Below are 24,082 nucleotides of genomic sequence, written 5' to 3' on the forward strand. Positions count from 1 at the left end.
TAAACTATGGCAATGGGCCACATATTTTCTTTACGAAAAAAAGTAGTTAGGTTCATGATGGAATTAATGGTGGTATTATTATTGCATCTTGTATATACATTGCTATAATGAATTTCTTTGACCTCTTTCATTTTGTTTTTAGATATTGACAAATAGAGCTACTAGAAGCTGAAACTTAAAGGAATATTCCAGGTTCAATAGAAGTTAAGCTCAGTAAGTAAAGACACTGACTACCACACCTGGAGTAGCAATTTTGAATCCAGGGGGTGCTGAGTGACTCCAGTCAGGCTTCCTAAGCAACCAATTGGCCCGAATGATTGGGTGGGTAGAGTCACGTTGGGTTAACCTCCTCATGGTAGCTATAATGTGGTTCTCGCTCTCAGTGGGGCACGTGAAGAGTTGAGCATGGATGCCACGGAGAACAGCGTGAGCCTCCACACGCGCTAGGTCTCCACGGTAAAGCGCTCAACAAGCAACGGGATAAGATGAAGAGGCAACTGAGGTTTGTCCTCCACCACCCTGATTGAGGCAAATCACTACGCCACCACAAGGACTTGGAGCGGATTGGGAATTGGGCATTCCAAATTGGGGAGAAAAGGGGAGAGGGAAAATAAAGATTAAGATTCACATTTCTGCCTTTAAACCCTCCAAAAAAGGGCTCCATTCACTTCAATTGTAAGTGCCTCACTGTAATCTCTATTTTTGCTCTTTTTAAAGAAAAGGAGGGACGGCTTGAAAATAAACGTGGCCCAAAATGCTGTCGACTGAGCTTAACTCACATTGAACCTAAAATATATCTTGAAATTCAGATGCAGGATGCAAAATTTTTCTCCAAATGTGCAAAACATTAACAAGGACTATTGGTCGCAAGTAACTGGAAAAACTATTTAAAAACGACTATGTGCCACATAAGAGATAAGAAAGAAAGGGTTTAGATTTTTTTTTGTTACAAGTCCTGTACATATTAAAGCAGTATATACACATAAAGCTCAAATATTTAAATCAAGGTCAGAAATAACTGAACCTATAGCAGAGACTCAAGCAGAGGGATTTATTACTGATGTCCTTGTTTTACATTCAAAGACTGGTACCAATGTATTTACAAATGAGCCTGTGTAAGGCCTATGGGTATATGGGTCAAAAGATACTGGAGAAGAGACTGATAAATTACCATCAAATCTGAGTTAAAGAATACATGGTAATTCTACTCTGGAAGTTATTTTACAGTAAGTAGGTGTCCAAAATCTATCTAGCATAACATAAACATAAAATTGCTAAAATAGTATAAACTCTTATTTAGCAACATGTTTACTCAATTTCACACAAAACTTGACCTTGGTTAATAACCTAACAAAATTATTTTGCATTTTAAAGGGTAACTAAACACCTGCTCAGAGTCTGACTCCACCCACTAGAAATATTTGAAAATGCTGGAAAAGTGGGCAGACCCCGGCGGGGATAGAGGGAACGAACCGAGTGCGGGGCTGAGCGGGGGGGGCACCTGAGACTCGTAGTGACGGATTAATTGACAGCTGCTGTCAGACTCCATGTTATTGTTATTCCTCACACGGTCGCAAGACGACATGTACATGAATCTGGCGTGGTGAGCTGGAACCTGCTTACGTCAGCTGTCACCGCTTACGTCACGAAGTACCGCAACAGCCAATAGGAAAATTCAACTGCAGTAGCCACCGTTCAACCTGAAGAGGGCAGCACTCAGACGTTTTTACACCTTATATTGTAGAATTGAAACACTTTATACACAAATGTCAAAAAAATTACTTGAATCAATGACCAGTACTAATAAAGCCCCATGCTTACAGATCATTAACTAAAAAAAGTTGGTTTAGCGTTTAGTTACCCTTTAAAATGGTAGATAGCCGTTTCTTATGATTTATGTTTAGTCATCAAATTTTAGTAAATTATTTTCACATGAAGAAATTGTTAATATATTAGGAAGAAGGAAATAACAGTATACACATAGTCCAGCAACCATGGATGGCATGTCCACGTTAGCGATCGCATTTTCTCAAAAAATTCTGAATCAAACCAACTGCACATACAGTGCATAGTGAATAAGACATTTACTTAACGCACACGTTAAGTGCTTTTACTTTGAAGCTGCTCTCACACACTCTCTGTCAGTTTACACAGCCCAGATTGCCTGCTTGGATTGTCACAGACTGACCATCATGATTTGTGACTCAGAGGAACTTTTGATTCTAATCCTGAAGTTTTGATTCTGGATGATAGAATACACGCTTCAAAGGAGGATAGCAGACAAGTGCTCGACGGGAAGAAAACAATTAATTTTCGTGAGGTTCATGAATTGCATCTGTTTAAACAAGATATCTGTATTTTTGCAGATGGTATATAATAGAAGTTTTAATGATATTTTACTTGTATCATTAGAAAAGGAAGTTAAAAGTGACAGGGAACTGTTCAGGAGAGGCTAATAGAATATGTGCTTTAGAAGTAAATACAGTTGAAGTCAGAAGTTTACATACACCTTTGCCAAATACATTTAACTCAGTTTTTCACAATTCCTGACATTTAATCATAGACAACATTTCCTGCCTTAGGTCAGTTAGGATCACTATTTTAAGAATGTGATATATCAGAATAATAGTAGAGAGAATTATTTCTTTTGGCTTTTATTCCTTTCATTTATTTACATTTATGCATTTGGTAGATGCTTTTATCCAAAGCGACTTTCAGTGCACTTCTTACAGGGACAATCCCCCCGGAGCAACCTGGAGTTAAGTGCCTTGCTCAAGGACACAATGGTGGTGCTGTGGGGATCGAACCAGCAACCTCCTGATTACCAGTTATGTACTTTAGCCCACTATGCCACCACCACTCGCATTTCTATAATCACATTCTCAGTGGGTCAGAAGTTCACATATACTTTGTTAGTATTTGGTAGCATTGCCGTTTTAGGTAGCCTTCCACAAGCTTCTTACAATAAGTTGCTGACATTTTTGCCCATTCCTCCAGACAGAACTGGTGTAACTGAGTCAGGTTTGTAGGCCTCCTTGCTCACACTCTTTTTCAGTACTGCCCACAAATTTTCTATCAGACTGAGGTCAGGGATTTGTGATGGCCACTCCAATACCTTGACTTTGTGGTCCTTAAGCCATTTTGCCACTACTTTGCAGGTATGCTTGTTGTCATTGTCCATTTGTAAGACCCATTTTTGACCAAACTTTAACTTCCTGGCTGATGTCTTGAGATGTTGCTTCAATATATCCACATCATTTTCTTTCCTCATGATGTCATCTATTTTGTGAAGTGCACCAGTCCCTCCTTCAGCAAAGCACCCCCACATCATGATTCTGCCACCCCCATGCTTCACAGTTGGGATGGTGTTCTTCAGCTTCCAGGCCTCACACTTTTTCCTCTAAACATAACGATAGTCATTATGGCCAAAGAGTAACATTTTTGTTTCATTAGACCAGAGGACATTTCTCCAAAAAGTAAGATCTTTGTCACCATGTGCACTTGCAAACTGTAGTCTGGCTTTGTTATGGCAGTTTTGGTGCAGTGGCTTCTTCCTTGCTGAGCAGCCTTTCAGGTTATGTCGATATAGGACTCGATTTACTGTGGATATAGATACTTGTCTACCTGTTTCCTCAAGCATCTTCACAAGGTCCTTTGCTGTTGTTCTGTGATTGATTTGCACTTTTCGCACCAAACAACATTCATCTCTAGGAGACAATGAATCTCCTTTCTGAGTGGTATGATGGCTGCGTGGTCCCATGGTGTTTATACTTGTGTACTATTGTTTGTACAGATGAACGTGGTACCTTCAGGTGTTTGGAAATTGCTCCCAAGGTTGAACCAGACTTGTGGAGGTCCACAATTATTTTTCTTTGGTCTTGGCTGATTTCTTTTGATTTTCCCATGATGTCAAGCAAAGAGGCACTGAGTTTGAAGGTAGGCCTTAAAATACATCCAGAGGTACACCACCAATTCAGTACACCTATCAGAAACTAATTGGCTAATTGTCTAAAAGCTTGACATCATTATCTGGAATTTTCCAAGCTGCTTAAAGGCACAGTTAACTTAGTGTATGTAAACATCTGACCCACTGGAATTGTGATATATTCAATTAAAAGTGAAAAACAATCTGTCTGTAGACAAGATTTTTGGAAAAATTACTTGTGTCATGCACAAAGTAGATGTCCTAAAAGACTTGCCAAAAGTATAGTTGGCTAATATTACATATGTGGAGTGGTTAAAAAATTTGTTTTAATGACAACCTAAGTGTATGTAAACATCTGACTACAACTGTAAAGGATGCTGGATTTGCTCAAGTTTTGTGATGTTTATTACATGTTTAAACGAGACTGCAAATTTTTGCAGATGGCATATGATATTAGTTTTATTGATATTTGCCTTTTTATTATTAGACAAGGCAATTAATAGTTACAGGGAACTGTTGAAGAGAGAGAGGAAGAATGAAACGAGACCGTCATTAAATGAGACCGTTGCACACTGGTCTATTATTATAGTAACACGATGGCACATAACAATAAAATTAACCGTGATTGGTCATTTACATGCAAGCAGTCGATTTTCATGCCCTCAAGAAACAAATCAGCCAATCGGGAAGATTTATTGGCCTCTGCGATATATCGGTCGACCACTATATAAAACCAATCTGTGGGCAGCTCATGCTGCAGTTCTGTCCTAGAATCCCCTTTAAAGAACTTCAACAGATATTTCTATTGCACTTCATAAGTGCTTAACAACTTGTCACCTAAGAAAATGTTTTAATCACGCAAGAACTTTTTCAAGTAGCGTTACACTTGTGACAGTACATTTAATACTTAATTGGTGTGAATATGTTTTTATATGTTTAAAGGTTATTTTTCACAATAATAGCATATGCATGGCTTTCATGTCAAAGGACTGTGCACAGCAACAAGACAACTCGGGATCTTATTTATTGTGGATTTTATGTAACTAAATGTGCCAGTTTTTAAAATGTAATTTGATAACCGAATTTTGTTGTGTAATCCAAACAGTAAAACCCCACAGGTGCTTTTATGACGAAGTAAAATGAATATACAGTAGATTATATGGATTATATTAGAACAGTAATATAATCCATTGCAAAAATTCTCCAATTTATTCAACTTATGTTGTTGATGTGACCGTTAGTTAGACTTTCATTTTTCAAGTCCTGTTTCAGAACATCTACAGTACCTTGGGTTCAAGAAGCAAAAAACTTTTTTTTTTTTACACATGCTTTCATAATAATCCAAAACTTCAGTCACAAAGGTTCTGATATGAACATAGTACTTCAAAAAGCCTTTTCATAAGCTTCAAATCTTCTGCATTAGTTGTTCCCTTAGACCAAACCACTAGGTTGTAAATACATAAACAGACTGTAACAAACAGAAATAAATACATGTTTGCTTCCTTCATTTTCACATTTTATGCTTCATGTCCTTGTAATATTGGACTCAATATACACGGTAAAAATTTAAAAGTATTTTTATCATTTGGTGTTCTCTAGCGGCGAATGTGCTTTTTCCCGCTCCACGTATGTATGTCTACACAATCACTTGGCCAGAGTCTGGATTTAATTGCTCTAAACACCCTTTAAAGGAGCCTCAAATATCCAATTTATGTACTCAAGGAACTTCAAGATATAATTCAGGAGTCTCGAAGCCTTTCCCTTTTGATGGTGTTACTGAGGAAACTGTTGAGAGCCCTAAAAAGTTCTTGCAGGAATAAGAGCTTCTCAGAGAACTGAAAGGTTGTCTGGAAGATCTCCAACCCCAAACAGTGCCATGAGCATCAGTGTATGGAATAATTTCCTACATATGATATAAAAACTTGTATAAACCATATCAATAGTGTCAAAAAAAGTATTAGTGGATACATGTGGATTATAGACCTATATCATAATCAATTGATTAAATAGCACTCTACACGTATGGTGGCTTGATGCACATTGAGGCAAAATATTGTGGTGAAGCAGAGCTAAAGTGCTGCAGAGTTGCCAAGTCCAGATGGGGAGTCTTAAGGTAGTCATGGAGAGAAGAGTCTCGCTGACTACGCCAGTTTTGCTTCCAACACAGAAACGACAAGCACTAGGGGTAGCAGAAGCTCTTGATTGAAAGCTTTAACATACTCTTGTCCATTGGGAGGCACATATGTTGAGAAGCCAAAAGTTCTCAAATATTAAGGCTTTCCCAAGGGGCCCCGTGGTTGGAATGGGGCCGTCAAGAAAGGGTCCATCACAGCTTGAACACCTACTGTCCAAGAGTGAAGAGGTCCTACAGGGACGGAGCTAACAGCGGCTTGCTGGCCTATGCTGGAGACCACACGGTGGGCGGCGATAGGCTGTTGGGGCATTGGAGACTCAGCGCAATGCGGATAGCGAACTTGACTGTGTACCGGTGGATGGGGCAGGATGGGATCTTTGCCATTGGAGCACACATTTGAATGGTGGGGAACTTGCGTAGAAGGCTGTTGATGGTGAAGTTGTGGTGGGCCAAAAAACTCTTTCCTCTTGCAGAAGGGTGCCTGAAGGAAGATGTCAGGCTGTGGATGGGCTTGGTGAAATTGAGGAAAGGGGGCACTTGTGAAGATGTCCCTGCCATCTCGCCGACATCCAGGAAATGGTGCATTTGAGAAGATATCTGGGGAAGAGGATACGTGCTCTTGGCCTGCTGCTGGCGAGAGTTTGAGAGGAGTAGTGTTGAGAAGTTCGGAATCCAACAGAAGCAGCTTTGAGCCACTGCATGCATGCAGAGCTTCATCCTCCACATCCTCAACAAAGCTTTTCCAGCTTTCAGCAGAGGCTTCCAATATTTTGATACTGTTGGTTTCTGGGGCACAATCATAGCCATTCACACTAGGCATATCATCTGCAAAAAAGAACAAGAAAACTGAGAATGTTTTCACTCTTTTGAAATGAAAGAGTTTGATGTAAATATGAATATTTGCTACAATGAATCTCAATACAAAGTCCCGTCCCTTGACTTATCAAGACCATGGAGTGACATGGAGCTTATTCACATAGAGAAGTCTTACCCTTATAGCAGCAATTCAGCCTGGTTATTGTACAATAGTGCAGAGCAACGTCCCTTTAAAAAATGCCAGTAGGTGATCTTCAGACTACAGAACACCAAATTAGGTTGCTGTGTGCTTTAAAGCTTCAGGTCATTCATTTATTCAGTTTCTGTAGGAGCTCCTTTAAAATCATAATCATTTTATAGAGTGAAACACCATAAAATCAAGTATGCAACCGGAGTTGAAATACTTACAGACTTCTTGGCAATTTTGGTTGCACTGGCGTGTGAAGCATTTAAAGGATATATTTGAAAGGGAATGGCAGTTTAAGAGCTAATGTGGATGAAAAGAAAAAAAGCTTAATAAAGGGTACATACTTGAGACTAACATTTAACAAAAGGGTTTACAATTTCTTTGAAACAGAGATCTGACCACGCTGTAATAAAGAAGCGAAACATTCTCACGTGGCTCTCGAATATGCTGCCTCTTCCAACGTCTGCAACTGACTAGAGCGAAATATTTTTGAACAAGTACACTCGCTAAATGGAGACAGAATGTGTCAAATAGATTTTTTTTTATCGAAAGTGCCGTAATGCCGTTCCAAACCGTTCAGGCACAATTTAACCCGCTTATAAGTTATAGATGAAAATTCGCCAGTGGAGAACATAAATGGGCTGTTTACTTCTGAAACCAGACTGTTGCACTCTATAGAGGATCTAAACTTCATAAATTGACCTTTTAGCTGAATTATAACAGAACACAAATTCCAAAACTACATGGCTTTCGGTGTTGCAGCCAGATTCAAAGTAATTTCACATGCTCATAGCATAATGCCACCATTGCTTAAATGGAGACTTGAGGCAGTTATTATTAACATGAGCCATATGGCATTCTGTATCATCCCAGAATCCACTTCATGTCTTCTAAATGCTTTAAGCTTTCAAATCTATCTTGATTTTAATGTTCCAGATTCAAAAGATAAAGTGTTTTAAAAGGTTGAGGTTAAAAAGATTGTGTTTTAAATTATGTGCCATTTCCCTGGCCTTTCCATTTTCCAAACTAGATAAAAAAATCAAAATAAAAACTGCCATTGTACCAGTGAAAAAGGAAGTAATTACAGGAAAATAGCACAATGACCCCTCCATAGACGATTTTATTGGAGGAGTTGTATCAGCCAGACCTCCAGCTAATTTATTTAATGTGAATGGAACAAGAGAAAAGTGTTAAAACCTAAAACTTTCAATATGTAATTAGCCCTTTATGCCCACAACTTGACATTTATGCCCATCATAATTGAGGCATGGACATTGCTGTAAATAAAATAGTGAAGCTGACAATTACTCTTAGCTCTCTGGCAAAAAATGTCACTGTGCAGGATGTGTTTTCAAAGATCAATTTGTAATAATTTAACATTTCTATTTTTAATAAAAGTAAAGATGTTTCTTAGTCCATTCAAATAGTATCTCATATAACACTGAGGCTTCTTTGTCGACAAGAGGTAAGATGACACACATTTCATTCCTGTGATCACATATACTGTGGTTCACATTTAAGAGATTTGCTTGTACAGATAAAATCTGCTCAGAGTAACATGTCTGGGTAATGTTACCTCAAAATCACAAAAAAAAATGATAATCATATTTTATAGTAAATATTTTATTACTTTTATTAGTGTGATTTTTCACACATTCCAGTTACAAGAAATTACTCGCGCAAAATTTCTTCATGCTAAATCTTATTTCTTTCTTTGAAATATACAAACCACACATGTTCTTGACAGGCTTCATGAGATTTACCACCTCAAGATTAACTAGACTGTTAAGAGTGTTAAGACTTTGAATAGAAAAATAATTACCACTGAAACAATTTATATTCACATTTACATTTTTATTTAACACGCCTTTCTTTGTTAATTGGTTTTCACAAAAATAAGAAGGTGCACATGAACCCATCACTCTTGTAAAACTGGCTGAGGGGTGTTTGCTACAGAGGCCAATGAGGTTCCAACTCTGGGCATAAACATGGTCATAAATATTCTTCTTCTCTGAACAAAAAACTGCACATAAAAAGGAATCTTTGATTTTGCACAACAACACAAGTCAAACAATACCCGCAGTGCAAAGACCTCTACTGAAAGCTACAAGATGAAGCATTAGGATTGCATAGGTTAACATGAGAGTCTGCGTGTGGCTGTACAAAGGCAAGGATATAGAATGATCTCATATTTATCACTGCTGACAAAAAACATACCCCAGCAGCATCTGTTTTCCTCCATTTGAGGATTGCTGTCATGCAGTGCAAGTTCTGAGCTCAAAGTTCTGATTTTCTTTTAATTTATACAGAATATATTTATTTCTTTTTTCTTTTTTTTGTTTCTTCTTCTTCTTCTTTTTTTTTTTTTATTACCGCAGTGTAAGGGTGGGTGGTATGAAAAACAAAACAAAAAACATGTCACACTATGAGACATTTTATATCACTTTAAAGGCATACATCACAATAAAGTTATGTTTGCTGTAAAAATAAAGTAAAATTTGCACCAAAAAAAAGTTTATCAATATTCCAGTTAATTAAATACTTTACAAATTAATTAATCTCATTTTCTGGGACATTGATGTGAATAAAAGATTACAGGTACTTATGACAAATGAATGATTAAGCAAAACAAGCCAAATTTGAAGCGGTTCAATTACAAATTGTAAAATAGTCTACACCTGATGGCGAATCAACAAAATTCTCTATTAATGGATCAAGTTGCAAGGTTTCTCTGCAAACAAACTAAATAAACTTTGCTTTGTGTAATGCCATGTAAATGCATGAGCCATTCTTTTATGTTTTTGAAGAGAGCACATGTGCATATACGCTCATGTGCACCGGGGAAATCCCAGAGTATGACGTAAGAGGAAAAATTGTTACTGTTGCAGCGCAATGACGCAACAGGTTGCAATGTTAAGTCAAGGAAACAAACACAGCAGCGACAGTGGGACTTCTTCAAATAAAGTGACCAACGGAGAACAAACAATAGCGACGACGTCCTCAGACACCATGTTCTTTATTTACACCAGCATGGTGGGGAAAGTATGTTGCTGCGCAGAAAGCTGCTTACTTACCCAGCCACAGGTATACAGGAATTAAAATCTATTGCAAATGTAATCTTTAATACCACCCAGCCCTACTGCGGTTGTTCTTATACATCTTTCTAAAGTGAACATAAAGCTTCTATCTCCATCTCATTTCAGAGTTTTAAAGATTCATCCCCCAAGTATGTTCCATTAAGCATAAAAGCTGCTTTTTTTGTATCTGATTACAGAACTTTCAATTCAATATTGGCCGTTGGCTCGCTGTTGGGATGCTAATATGGTACAGTATTAAATGAAAGCGTTTTCCATGCTCTCATTCAGATAATTCAATGCCTCATGACTCTCAGTGAATGAGAGAGAACCTGTGCTTGAAACAGAGGTGCCTGCTGCGGGTCAAGCTGTCCGAACGTAGCTGATAAACCATGTTAAAGACAAAACGACCTCACCATTTTAGACAACAAAGAATAGCTATTTATTTACCTTATGTCCACACATACACACACGTATGTACAGTACTGATATGAAGATTGGCCACAGACATGTTTTAACTTCATATTCATAAACAATGTCATGCTTTGATATGCGTCTGATACACGAGAACTGTATGAGAAAGCATGGCTTGGTTGATCCCTTGAAGAGCGTTGGCATAGTCGGGAGAATGAATGGAATACGTACAGCGTTCCCTCTAGACTACAACCAGTTGATGGTAAATGTCTGCGGAAGGCAACCAATAAAAAGCAAAAACAAATCCAGCCAATTTTTTGCAATCAGCACAAATGACTTAAAACTGGGTCGTGCAAATGCACTTCACATGGTGGTTTAAAGATTGTCCTCTTTTCTTATTCAAGTCTGTTCGTCGCTGAAGATCTGGCGATTAGAAGATGAAACCGAAAATGTACATTTGCAAACACAGCTCAACACACAGAACAAAGAGATAAAGTTTCCTCTTAAATAGGTTTTGTATGACTCATATACACATATCTGCATTTATATATGGATACTTGTTTCATACATTCATTCTCAAACACACTATTCATATTCACATAGAATCTTAACTGTATATGAAATATTTATTTTAAATTATTCTCATAATGTATACTATGGTGTAGGAACAGGGATTTCAGAGGGAATTGCTGGACATTTTGAACAGATGCTTTGTACACGGGAGGAACAAATAACTTCTGATACTGCAGAGAGTCTGATACTGCAGATATACAACAATTTACATCGCTTAGAGCCCACGTACAACATCAATAGCGCTATTTACAAAGAAATAACAGAAAATGATGGTAAGGAAGTTGTGGTAAGAGTAACAAGTGTTGTTGAATGGAAATAAGGAAATTCTAGTTGTTCTACTCTATCTTTGTATGGAGTTTAAAGTGTATGGGGAAAAACTTTTGGATTTTTTGGATAATATATATTCATATATTAATGAGTTAATCTCATCTAAACATATCCAGGTCACATTCTATCCCAAAATCTAAAGAAAATCAATAGGAACTAATTTCCTTTGCATAAAATACCTTTTGTTTTTTTTTTCATTATTCCAGATGCTTTTCTCTCAAGTATGTCTGTAAATTACCATTATGGTGATTATTTGGGCATTATGTGACACTATTTCCATCACTCGATTGTTGATCGTCACAATGCAAACCATCATTATGGTCTTAAAAATGGGCTCATTTTATATATGCATTACATATTTTCTTAATCCTTTCATTTGATTTTGGTGTGAAATGTTTCCAGACATGTTCTTGACAGATTAAGTGAGATTTGCCCTCAAATCTGTTTGTACCCTGCAGTCAGTCCAGGATTAAGGTAAATTCTTGCGAGATGTGCTTGCCTACCAGCCAGTCTGCAAATATCCAGCCAAAATATTCTTCTCTGTAAACATTTGGTTCACTTTGTACTTTAATTGCAAGAAACCAACTGCATGAGTCTAAAAAAACCCATGTGTGTGTTATATGGAGATGAGCTTCCATTGTGCCACAGAAGACACAGCTAAGATTGTACGCAAAGCCAAGCTGGACTGAAGAGAACAAAGAAGATCTGAAAAACATCTGCCCTTTGAAGCGCACGTTGGACTAAGCAGCCAACAACTGCACTCTTGACTGTGAGGCAGATGAAATATGTGACACTCATGTATGCCTGTCCACAGGAAGTACAGATATGAAATGCACGGATGCCAGAAAACTGGATTAGAGCCTGTAGAATCAACACCCCAGACTCAAACGAAAAAGTGAAACGAAAATTCATCAGAAAAGAAAATGGCATAGGGAGGAATGCTGAATACGTCAAATCAAATGAGCGATGATGATGAAGACAAGAACAGATGTACACTAATGGCAAGAAAAGAACAAAAAACGTATGATGTGATTGAGGAAACTCAAGTGATGGGATGAAAAAGAATGATGACATCAAAGAGGAGGGAAGACTTCATAAATTAATAAAGAAATCGAAATGGACCATGGAAAAGTTTGATGGACGGGACAAAGGACAGCAGGAGGGATTTGTGGTTAAAGGTAGAAGACTACAGCAGTTGTCGTCATCTTCAGCAGAGAAGAAATATCGGTAAGGTCTAGAGATCGATGAGCTGATCCACCAGCAGCAGGGAGCGGGCCAGGTTGGGCAGGCTGGACTCAGAGCTGCCACTGTTACTGCGAGAGTGACCTCCTGAAAGAGGCCAGATGAATAGGGAGGTTAGGAGCAGAGGAAAGGGGAGGAGAACCATGTTGAGGTTAGGAAAAGTCAATGAAGGTGAAGCAGAAGAGGAGATAGAGAGAGAGAGAGAGAGAGAGAGAGAGAGAGAGAGAGCGAGAGAGAGAAAGAGAGGGAGGGAGAGACAGACACAAGGGTAAGTTCAGCTTCAAGAAAACTGTAGACACCACTTCCATAATCACGAGAGATTTTAAGTAGTTGCAAAGGTTGCAAATCAAGAACCGTGTTAATTAAAAAAAACATTGACTTAAAGATTTATGACATTTGGTTCTGTTAATGGTTCTTGAACATCTGCATTCCAAGGGCACATCAGCACTACCTATGATTTCGGTTGAAAACGTATGTAATCATTTCTAAAGGATGCAGTACCGAGAGTTTTTTTTCCCCCCCTGAAGTCTCCATTTTTGATGGAGGAAAAGGCCGTTCAGGTGTGGATGAGAGGCAAAATCAATGTGCTGTCATCTGAAAATGTACTAGTGTGGACATGGCCTAAATGCAAAAACAAATAAAAATAATACAACTCTTGACATTGGCAGCATAACGTCACATAGTTGCTAGGAACCAGCAACTAATTAATGCCATCTGGTGTCCTCTAAATGTAACGCATTTAATAAAGTATGGTCTAATAATCTAGAACAAAATCAAGAGTGTTTTGGCGATAACCAAGTGTATTTTATAACTACAATACTATTTTCTCGCTAGAAATGGAAAAGTTGGAAAAAGGGAATAAAAACATTTATACAAAAATTGGCTATCAACTGCCTCTTCTGTTGCCATTTTTCCTCTTCAGCTCAACCGCTGTGGAACAGCGCGCATAGGATTGAGTGATTTCATAGGCAGCAAACGATACATCTATTCTGCCTTCAAAAATCAATCAGATGAATGTATCTCAAGTAGACATGATGTGACAAACATTCAGATGTGCCTTGGTCCCTTCCTACCTCCGTATACAGCCTCGAGAGGCAGCATTTTCCTGGTTTCGGACACAGCAAGAGTTTCCTGCACTGTTGTTTAACTTTCTGAATCTCCAAGCACCATAGCTAAACAAATTATGTTTTATCTTAGTTGTGAGATTGCAGTCTGCACTGAATGTGTTCAGAGAGAAAGATATGGTGGCGTGAAAAAATAAAAAGACAATAACTGAACAACACATCTTCCTATTGCAATGACCTCACTGGTTACACATAACAACATGCATACAGTGCAACCAATGTGGTCTGATTCGCAAAAAGAATGACTCTAATGAGCCAGTTCTTTATATTGAAATGGTCCAAAAGACTCAAGATTCAAAGCAATATGTATTGTGAAAAGTACTACTCAAATAGTAATTTAACAATGTGTAGTTAAGATACATATTCAGAGTGTTGTTGTAATAAATGGCACTTAGAAAAAATGTAAAATATATTAAAAAGCATTGATTTGAATATAATTTTTTGTATTTAATTGGGCCCAACTGCTTTCTCAAAAATACTACAAGAATAGCTAATGGAATAGCAAAGAAACTATAATTGTTTTGTGGAATAGGAACCAGACTTGATTAATTGTTTATGATTTCCTTCTCTTTTCATAAGTGTGCAAGATGACTCATCTACCCCCGTATAAATCTTTGCAACTGACAAAAATAAAACAATACACTTGAAATGTGCTTTTTGCACATAAGGACTAGGAGTTTGCTGTCATAATAGCGAGGATGAGAAGAGAAGCAAATTGCACACTTGTTCTCAGAAAAAGGATTTGGTTCAGCAAAGCTTACCTTGGGAGTTTTTGGGGACCAGTACTGGTATAGGGTCAAATTCATCTTCATTGGCTGCCTCGGTCCTCGGAGCCTCAAAGCCTGAGTTCAAACAGGAGTCTGTAGCTGATTGGTGATAATTGGTGCAAATGAGGTTTGGAGTAGAAGATTAAAGAGAGTGGGTGGTGGGAACATACACAGATGGAAGAAAGAAATAAAGCACCATTGAAATAATGCATTATGACGTCAACACTAATACATTCATATTGACATTTCTGGCTGGCAAAACATTATTTATGTCTGACTAGGTCATAATCAGCTTTATCCTTGTGCGACCACACGTGTGTGCACTGAAAAACATGTCCACATTTGAACTGTTCTGAGACCAGTGAAGACAGACAGCACACTTGAGGTTAAGTCATTCGTTAAATAGGAAGCAAGGGGACATCCTATAGCTTTCTATTCGGTGAAGTGCATTCACTCCTAAAATCCAACCAAAAGTTCAGTTTTAGGCTGCAGGTGATATCTGGACCACTCAACATGTTTGGCAAACATGGGACAATGGTAATCAGTCTTTAGATTCAAAATGTATAATGATTAATTTTATTTTAACATAGTTGTCAGAGATTGTATGATGCTTGCCATTCCTTTAAATAATAATGATTTATTCAGCTTTACAGAAAATCAGCTGTAATGTCAGTAACGTGTCAAAAACATGAATAACCATTATACTTCTGGAAACTAGTGTTGTCAAAATATTCGGTACTTCGGTACCAAGTCGGTACTAAAAAAAAAAAAAAACGTCTCGGTACAAAGTACCAGTGGTACCGAGTACCCGGTCAAAGTTCGCGCATGCACGCACGAAGCGCGTGAAGTTGCGTCCTCCTCATGAAAGCGCTGAGACATGGCGACCGCCGGCGCTGCTGTGGTGACTGCTCTTGTTGATAAGAAAGGAGGAAAGAGCCATGTGTGGAAATATTTCGGATTTGCGGCTGATGACGAAGGGAACATCATAGATCATCAAAAACCAATTTGCAAACGATGTCATCGAAGTTTTCTCTCAAAAGCAGGAAACACATCAAACTTGATAAAACACCTTAAAGACCGACACCCGGATCTAATGAAAGAGTTCAAGCAGGTAAGTTTCAAATTAATTTCAAATTTAGAGGTTCTGTTTTGAGTTATATACCATATTTTAATTTGAATGTCGGATTTAAATAAACACAATGTTAGCCGTGTAGTAAATCATTAGCATAACGTTACGTTATGTGTTTTTTAGGTGTGTAATTTATTTTCATTTATTAGTTGTGGAAAAACTTGAAACACAATTTTAAATAAGTATAAAGAATGGCATTGTTTACCTTTATTAATAAAAATAGTGTGTTGTTCAATTAGCTTGTTTTTGTGTTTTGCTTTGGTACCGAGAACCATGGATTTTTTCTTGTAAATTTAGTCTAAATTAAACTTTGGTTTGGTACCGAAATTGGTACCGAGAACCGTGGATTTTCACTGGTATCGGTACCGAATACTGAAATTTTGGAACCGTGACAACACTACTGGAAACATAATAACTTAGTCCTGCAAATGCACACAGCAGCCACGTTCTGATCTCAGGAGGATAAATATCAACAGAATACCAACAACTAAATATTTTTGGCTGACATTAACTTCATGCAGTGTGCCATAATGCCTTCAAGCCATCGTTAATGCCATCAAGAGGATTAAACATTCTCTAAATCCAATCTTGTGTGCAAGAGAATGTTAAATTGTACCTGGGAAGCTCTGGGAGGTGCCTTCTGATACAGGTGTAAAGTCATCAAGACAGGAGGCGGAGCCAGAGGTGAGAGAACCACCCAGCAGAGAGTCTTCTCCAATCAGAGGGTCTGTAGCACAGACGGTACAGGCAAGCAATCACATAAAGATGCAAGCAATCGTTCGGAATTCTAGAGCACCTTTGCAATTAAAAACTTATGTAAAACTAAAGTCACCAATGACCTCAAGCACACAAATTAAATTCAGTCATCGCTGTGACAGTGTTGTTTATAATGCTGGTCAGAGGCTCTGCTGTCTGAATCTGATGCTAATGAAGTCTAATGTTTTACCTGCCAGCAGTGTCGATGTTGGCTCTGTATCCACAGGGTGCAGCTGAGACTGCGGGGGCTCCAAGCCAGGTATCAGATAGTCCAAACACACTTCAGTTTTAGCTGGGAGAACAAAGAGAGCGGAAAGAATTATGACACCTTGTAATCAGGGTTCGCACCCATTTTGGGCAGAAAGTCGTTTGTGATTTCTGGAAACCTAACTGAAATAGACTGATTTGTGAACCACTTCGACCAATTAACTTTAAAGAACTTGATGGATTTGATCATCAGACATCACTATGGCTTGCGAGGAAGTTCTACTCAACTCAATTTCTTAGAGGAATATTTAGGTGATTCAATATTTTAGAGCTTAACAAGAAATAATGTATATACACTACAAACATGTCCATGACTTATCCACAACCTCTTAGATTTTGTGTTAGTTTCCATTCCTTGTTAGTTTCCATATGTTTTCATAATTGTGTGTCATGTGTCTTTATGAGAGAATAGCTCTTTAAAAAGAGCAAGCACACAGTGAGACAGCCAGTGAGAGCAATTACCATATCTGTTGTCGTCAATGGAGCTGCCGAAGGGGTCGGCCATGGACAGCAGATCTGGCAGCATGAGAGAGGTGTCTGGAGACTTTAGACCCTCTATTAGTTTCTCTGTAAGTTAGTCAGCAAAACAGCCAGAGTTAGCCAAAAAAAAATATGGAGATGCATAAAATGGATGTAAGAAAATGGAGAGTTTAAAAGCAATGTTGGTGGAAAATGATGATAGGGCTAGTAGCACAGACAGAAAGTCAGAATAATCAACGAGTCTTTGAATTATACATTGCACTACAAAGCAGGCAAGGGATTTAAACAGATCAATGCAAACAACGCAGATATAGCACACAACATCATGAAATAACACATGCATTGAGTGAAAGGATGATTCAGTATGATTGATGATTAGTCTTTTATTGACTGGGCCCATGATAGAGTGCCTAGAGAGACCAAAAGCCATTTTTCCAACAACAAGGTGCTGGTGCCAAATTTGGAACTGTTCCGCATGTTTCCACTGTTGATAAGGCTGTTCGAAGAGGGAAAAAAATCGGCTCCACACTGGTCCCACTGTTGGTCTTCGAGGCCGGGATAATGTGATTGTTTGCCTCATGTAAAGTTTCTTGCACAAAACTAGACCGCTCTAATAATCAACAACAAAGTTGCTAACACTAGAAATGGCAGATGCAATGCAACGTGCGTTCAGTTGGATTCTTCAGTTGGAAATATAGATTTTCCAATTAATCACAATCTTTTGAATAATCCTGATATCGACTAAAGTTCCCTGATCAATCTTTACCTTTAGGTTTACTTCAGTTTTTGTTGTGTTTATTAATATATCTGTTAAATATATTGCAATCGAACTGTATAGTTTGGGCAAGGCTGTTAAAGCGGAAGTATGTCATTTCCAGTTTTGGCAACTATTTCTCATGGGGAAGTCACCAAAGGCTCGCTGTAATGTCGCTAAAAGTAGCTAAATCACGTGATGATGTCATATATGGTACATAAGACGTCAAATTTACATATGCAAATTAATTGCCGCAAAGAGCTACAGCAATTCCTTGAAGGTGTCATTTGTTTTTTTATTGAACTAAAGATTTAACAATTAGTATTTAACTACTAATCATTTAGCTATCACTGATTGAACATGTCAAACATTCAGACAGTGGGGGGATTTCTATTTATGTATGTATTTCTTCTGTAATTAAACTGCATTATTAAACAAAAAGTCCAAAATTATCCTACCAATAGCAACCAGGGGTAGGCAGCAGTGTAGTGTTGGGTATGTTTTTTAATAATTTATTTTTAAAAATGGATCTATATGCCTTATAATGCCTCACATGGAGCTGTTTTTTTTTTGTTTTTTTTTACATATCTGTTGTGTGATGCTGAACCATCAGTGGGTATTACTTGTGCCAGTGTTACTGTGTCACAATGACTTTTTGACAGTGACACCTCATCTGTTCATTTCACTTATCTCCACACTTTTATTATAGATCAGGAATTCATATCCATCCCTTTCTCTCTTACTCTGCTAGATAATTTCTCAATGCTCTTCTATCGCCATAGGCTGATTTTTCTTTTCTAAAAGGCGAGCATGCACCTGAATTGAGGTTGAGATTATCACAACAAATACCAACAACACGTAAGCTTGTCAGTCATTCAATTTATAGAACATCAGTATGCATATAAATCTCCTGATGGCATGCGGATCAGTCATATTACTTGCAACGCAGGTGGTGCTAGAACACAGAGAAAAATGAGTCATCATTCACGATAGAGCAGATGTTCTGAAGTGTCGCCAGAAAGGGAAGAATGTCGCTAAAGCAGACTACAAGTCACTAAAATTGTTGCCATTCCCTAGACAGCTCTTTTACTCGCTAAAGGGGTCAGAAAGTCGCAACCTCACGTAATTGGTTGAGTAACATTGTTGGGTCGGCTCTAAGTGAGTCACTCTAAACAAACAGTAATTGTATAGTACCACAGAGTCAAAGCATTTACAGATTTCAAGAAATTAACTTCTGAATGGCTTGCTTGTAGTTGTCTCTGGATATTAAGCTGGGATAGAAGGAAGCATTTTAACACTGAAAAAGTTACATAATTCAGCTTTAATGTTTAAAATGATTATTTTGTTAGATGATTCGCTGTATAGTTTACAGCATTATTTGAGAGAGTATTTCTTTCTGTAAGCAATATTGACATTTTAACTGAAGTATACCCAAATGAGAGCTTGAAACTCGGAATTGATCAAATCGGAAAATCTTTGTAAATTTTATGTAAATTATGTTGTGTTGCAAAGCAGCTATATGCAGCCACTTTATTTTCCTAGTCGGTCTAAAATAAAACAATTATATCTTGCTATTGTGATTGCTATTAATATTTTCATAAAAACTTCTGACAGCTGCATCAAAAGCAGCTCAGAATGGAATAAAGACATTGAATCTTCTCAAAACTAGGAATAACAATTGTAAACAAATACTGAGTTTGAAGGCAGGATTTATTCTAAAATGGTCCTTTACGTCATCACTTGTCTTTCAAGCCGGATCTCCCTCGGTCGAGAATCGGCACCATTTTGTTGGAATAGGGGGTAACATAGCATTGAAAGCATGAAGTTTTGCAGGTGTGTGATGTCAGCCATGTTGAACATGGCCATGGACCTCTGCATTACCTGGTACAGCTAGCAAACCAGCACCCGATTCCAGGCCCAGAATGTCTGCAGGTCGTCCAGCTGTACATGAGCAGAGAAACAAGAAAGCCTCAGAACATGGAAATTATAAAGTAGTCAAGAAGTGCTGGAAATAAATGTGAGATGTTAATGTTTGGCCTGAGTGTAATTAGGCCAAACAGGCACACACTGATAGAAAAGGCAGCTCAGCAGGGATGCTGAGGTAATTGAAGGATAATGGTGATTGTACTGGAGTGTACTGATTTTAATATGAGCCTCCTGAGTATGGTGACAACTATATTATCTCAGAGGTACTAAGCATGCACCAACATAAAGCTAGTTAAGACAGGAACAACAGAAATAAAACCCGAGGCAGACAGGCATACATACACAGAAAATGGCTTGTAGCTAATTATTGACAAAATAGGTAACCAAGATGATATATCTGGGGGTGACCAATAAAGGCAGTGGAGCTTCAGATACGAAAGCATTTAAAGAGTATGCATTTTAATTAAACTAGTCTGGGCAAACATTGAATATTTACAACATAATCAACAATTTTGTTGATGATACAAAATAAAGCAGATGACTGTAATGATCTTAATATGACCAGTTTGTAACGCTTACCGAAAATCTTATTCAGCAAAGATCACACAATAGTGAGGGAAGGTTTAAAGCCAGATTACACCAACTATAGTTTCCAAGAGTATATTTAAAGACTTCAACAAAGCAGGAACAAGTCCTAAAAGTCACAAAAGCTTTGAAAATTTGTGTTGAGACTATAAAGATGGCAAACATCAAGATATATTTTTCAGCCCTAGTCCATATTTCAGCTTATTCTAACCAAAACCCAAAGATTCTATGCCACAGGTCTTTTAAAAAAGGGTAGTTACAGTGACTAGTTACAATTAAGTTGTTACTAAACTAATAATAAGTAAACGTGCTAAACAATGCAAGTTCTTGGGAAATCACGTGAGCCACAGTGAATGATCTTGGCTCAAAGCCTTCAAAAACTTTCAATGGCCGTCAAGAAAAGGTTTTATGGACAGATGAAATGAGTGACTCTTGATGGACCAGATGGATGGGCCCGTGGCTGGATCACTATTGGACACAGGGCACCACTTCGAGTCAGGTTCCAGCAAGGGGGAGGAGGGGTACTGGTATAGGCTGCTATCATTATGGATGAGGTCGTTGGACCTTTTCGAGTTGAAGATGGACTGAAACTCAACTCTCAAACCTACTGCCAGTTTCTGGAAAGTACTTTATTCAAGCATTTGTACAGGAAGAAGTCCTCAGCATTCAAGAAGGCCATGATCTTTATGCAGGACAATGCTCCATCACATGCATCCAAGTACTCCATAACTTGGCTAGCAGGCAAGGGCCTCATAGATGCCCAAATAACGACCTGGCCCCCTTCCTCACCTGACTTAAATCCTACTGAGATCTTGTGGGCCCCTCTCAAACGTGAGATTTACAGTGAGGGAAGACAGTACACCTCTTTTAACAGCATTTGGGAGGCTGTGGTCGCTGCTTCAGCGAAAGTTGATCGTGAACAGATCAAGAAACTGACAGACTCCATGGATGGAAGGCTCATGGCAGTTACTGAAAAGAAGGGTGGCTATATTTGTCACTGAATATTTTTGAAATGCCAAAAATGTTATTTAATTGTCATTTTGTGTTACTTGTTTGATGCACCTACTCTAAAAATTGAGAATAAAAATTTAGTTGGGAGAAATTATTTTTGTCATTTAGTTGCTAAATAATTGTGCACACTAATAGTTGCCTAATAATTCTGCATGCTTATATATTCCCCTGATATAACAAAACTCACTTTTTCTTTGCTAAACATTCAAGTTTGAGGTTCAGTAACATTTTGGATTGAATGAGAGCATTGTGTTTGTTCAACAATAAAATGAATCCTGAGGAATACAATTTGCCTAATAATTGGGCACACGGTGTAAAAACCATGAACATATCTGATGAATCTGTGGAGAAGAAATCTGTAGGTTAGCTCGTCATTGTAATTCATCAGCAAGATGCGGATATAGCCCTTTGGCGACTATATTAGATATAGTTACATGATTAAAATGGGAGTTGCTTACTAATTCCTTAGATAATTTTAGTACGATCGCTTCTCTCTTTTGGATAGAAACAATACAGACACAAGTAGGATAGAATCAGCATGTTTTGGCAGATAAAATGTGGCTACACTCTTACTGTGTGTATGTGTTTGTGTGCGGGCATGATCGTGAGAGCAACTTTTGCATTATTTCTGCATTTAAAAGAAACTAATGATGGATAAATATAACCACAATGGAATTTTTACAACTCAAATCTATTGGAGTGTCGGATAATGATTATTTGAAACACAACCTCTGACTGTAACGAGCATTCTTTAACATGTGGCAATGTTATGCATAACTAGTCCATGACAAACAAAGGAGATTCAACAAAAATTCTCGAATATTTGTACCAGTTCTGCTGAAAAGACAGAGTGCTTTCATTATTAAAACATCACCTTTTGTGTTCCACATAAAAGAGAAAGTCATACAGGTTTGGTATCAAATGAGTAGTAAATTAAAAACTATTCTAACTATTCCTTCAAACAAACTATTAATATGTGATGTAGCTTATCCTATCAGCACTCAATTCACTCACTAAATACTGTATATGGAAAGGTTGAACCTCAGAGAAAAGGATGGAGATACACCTACCAGCAGATGCAGGAGCAGGTTCTGCAGCCTCGAGCCCAGGAATAAGACTCTCGGTGGTGTCAATCAGAGGTTCTACAGGCTCTACCAGACAGTAAAAACACTTTATTACTTTATTCACTTCATCTCAAAAACACAACATGCATGTGTGTATGTCTGTGAGCAAGCAGACAGTGCCCTCACAAACAGTGAGGTTACCGTCAGCTAGCTTGGTGAAGTCTTTGTTGAGTAGGTCCTCAGCCGTAAGTTTGGAGAAATTATCATCGTCGAAAGGATTCCAAGAGGGTTGATCTGGTGGGCTGGTCAGGCCAGCGGCTGAAGCAGAAGCCTGGGGGGCAGAGACACCACCCTGCTGTGCAGCCTGGTACACACTCTGTTGAGAGGACTGGGGAGAGTTCGATGGGGTGGTGCTAGCTGACCTATTTTTTAAATGAACAATGAGTATCGAAGTAAATTAGTTAAAAGTAGGCTAAAAGTCAGTGGAGATTTTTCTTGGTAATGCAGCCTGTACAATAGCAGGTGTCATATTGAGAGTTCACAGAATTCTATGTTTATATAATAGATGTCTCACTTGGACTTGTTAAGGCTGGCCTCTGCTGTGGCCGCCTGCAGCTGCTGAGTGGACTGGCTGACAGGCACTCCAAACATAGCGCTGTGGGTGACATCACTCTGGATGCGTCTGTGCCCCACCTTCTGGGCCGTCCTTGGGGAAGAGGGAGGAGTCTGGGACAGGCCAGATGCTGCAGGCTGTGAAGTTGGAGAAGACAAAAAAAAAGTAATGTAAAAGAGCTCATAAAATTCAGAGGAACGGACAGAGAATAAAATGCAAATGACATATAAATGCAGTGAAATGCCATGAAAAAAAGGTAATTAATGATTCATTAAATTAAAAAATGTATTAATGAACACCAACATGATTTTCTTTTTCTATAGCAACTTCAACCAAAAGTAAAATCTGATTATTTGGGCAATCTGAAGCAGAGTTCTTGAGGGCTGGGTATCGATACAGATTTCCAGATTCTATTTGATTTCAGTTCATAAGCTCAATTAGATTTGATTCGGGGCGAGTTTTATTTCCAAGATTGGAGAAGAAGGCCCAACTCATTTTATTAAATCCACCCATCAGACACCACAGAATAAGCGCAATATTTGATATAATGGGGCTAAAATAGCTGCAATGCCCATACACCACCAGTCTCCACATACCTGGGAGCGGCCACTCTCAAAACTATTCTGGGAGGATTGTGAGGACCCACTTTGACGAGCAGCCGAATGATAAGGGCTATGTTCAAAACATTGTGTTCCAAGGTCGGACCTTTTGGTGGGCCAGTCAAATCAACCTATCGCAAGCTCATGACAGATGCACAAATGGTCAAGACACGTCATAGTGGGGCCTGGGTAGTTCAGCAAGTATTGATACTGACTACCACCCCTGGAGTCACAAGTTCGAATCCAGGGCGTGCTGAGTGACTCCTGCCAGGTCTCCTAAGCAACCAAATTGACCCGGTTGCTAGGGAGGGTAGA

General features: G+C 38.4%; 1 protein-coding gene across 4 annotated transcripts in view; it reads right to left on the reverse strand.

Annotated features, from left to right (window-relative positions):
• Positions 1-1,052: 1,052 nt before the first annotated feature.
• Positions 1,053-24,082, reverse strand: part of LOC127635858 (AP2-associated protein kinase 1-like) — a 45,667-nt gene continuing 22,637 nt past the window's right edge. For 2 of the 4 annotated variants that reach the window (XM_052116106.1, XM_052116104.1), the window contains 9 exons: positions 23,130-23,305; positions 22,757-22,977; positions 22,562-22,642; positions 19,851-19,910; positions 17,198-17,302; positions 16,659-16,760; positions 16,329-16,439; positions 14,578-14,682; positions 1,053-6,884 (listed from right to left, as the gene is read on the reverse strand). In XM_052116106.1, the coding sequence (XP_051972066.1) occupies positions 6,196-6,884; positions 14,578-14,682; positions 16,329-16,439; positions 16,659-16,760; positions 17,198-17,302; positions 19,851-19,910; positions 22,562-22,642; positions 22,757-22,977; positions 23,130-23,305 (1,650 nt within the window). In that variant the 3' untranslated portion in view covers positions 1,053-6,195. Of the gene's footprint in view, positions 6,885-8,887; positions 12,780-14,577; positions 14,683-16,328; positions 16,440-16,658; positions 16,761-17,197; positions 17,303-19,850; positions 19,911-22,561; positions 22,643-22,756; positions 22,978-23,129; positions 23,306-24,082 lie in introns of those variants that run through there. The other 2 variants (XM_052116107.1, XM_052116105.1) reach the window with 2 other exon arrangements.

This window comes from Xyrauchen texanus, chromosome 43, assembly GCF_025860055.1.
Source record: "Xyrauchen texanus isolate HMW12.3.18 chromosome 43, RBS_HiC_50CHRs, whole genome shotgun sequence".
Lineage (NCBI taxonomy): Eukaryota > Metazoa > Chordata > Actinopteri > Cypriniformes > Catostomidae > Xyrauchen > Xyrauchen texanus.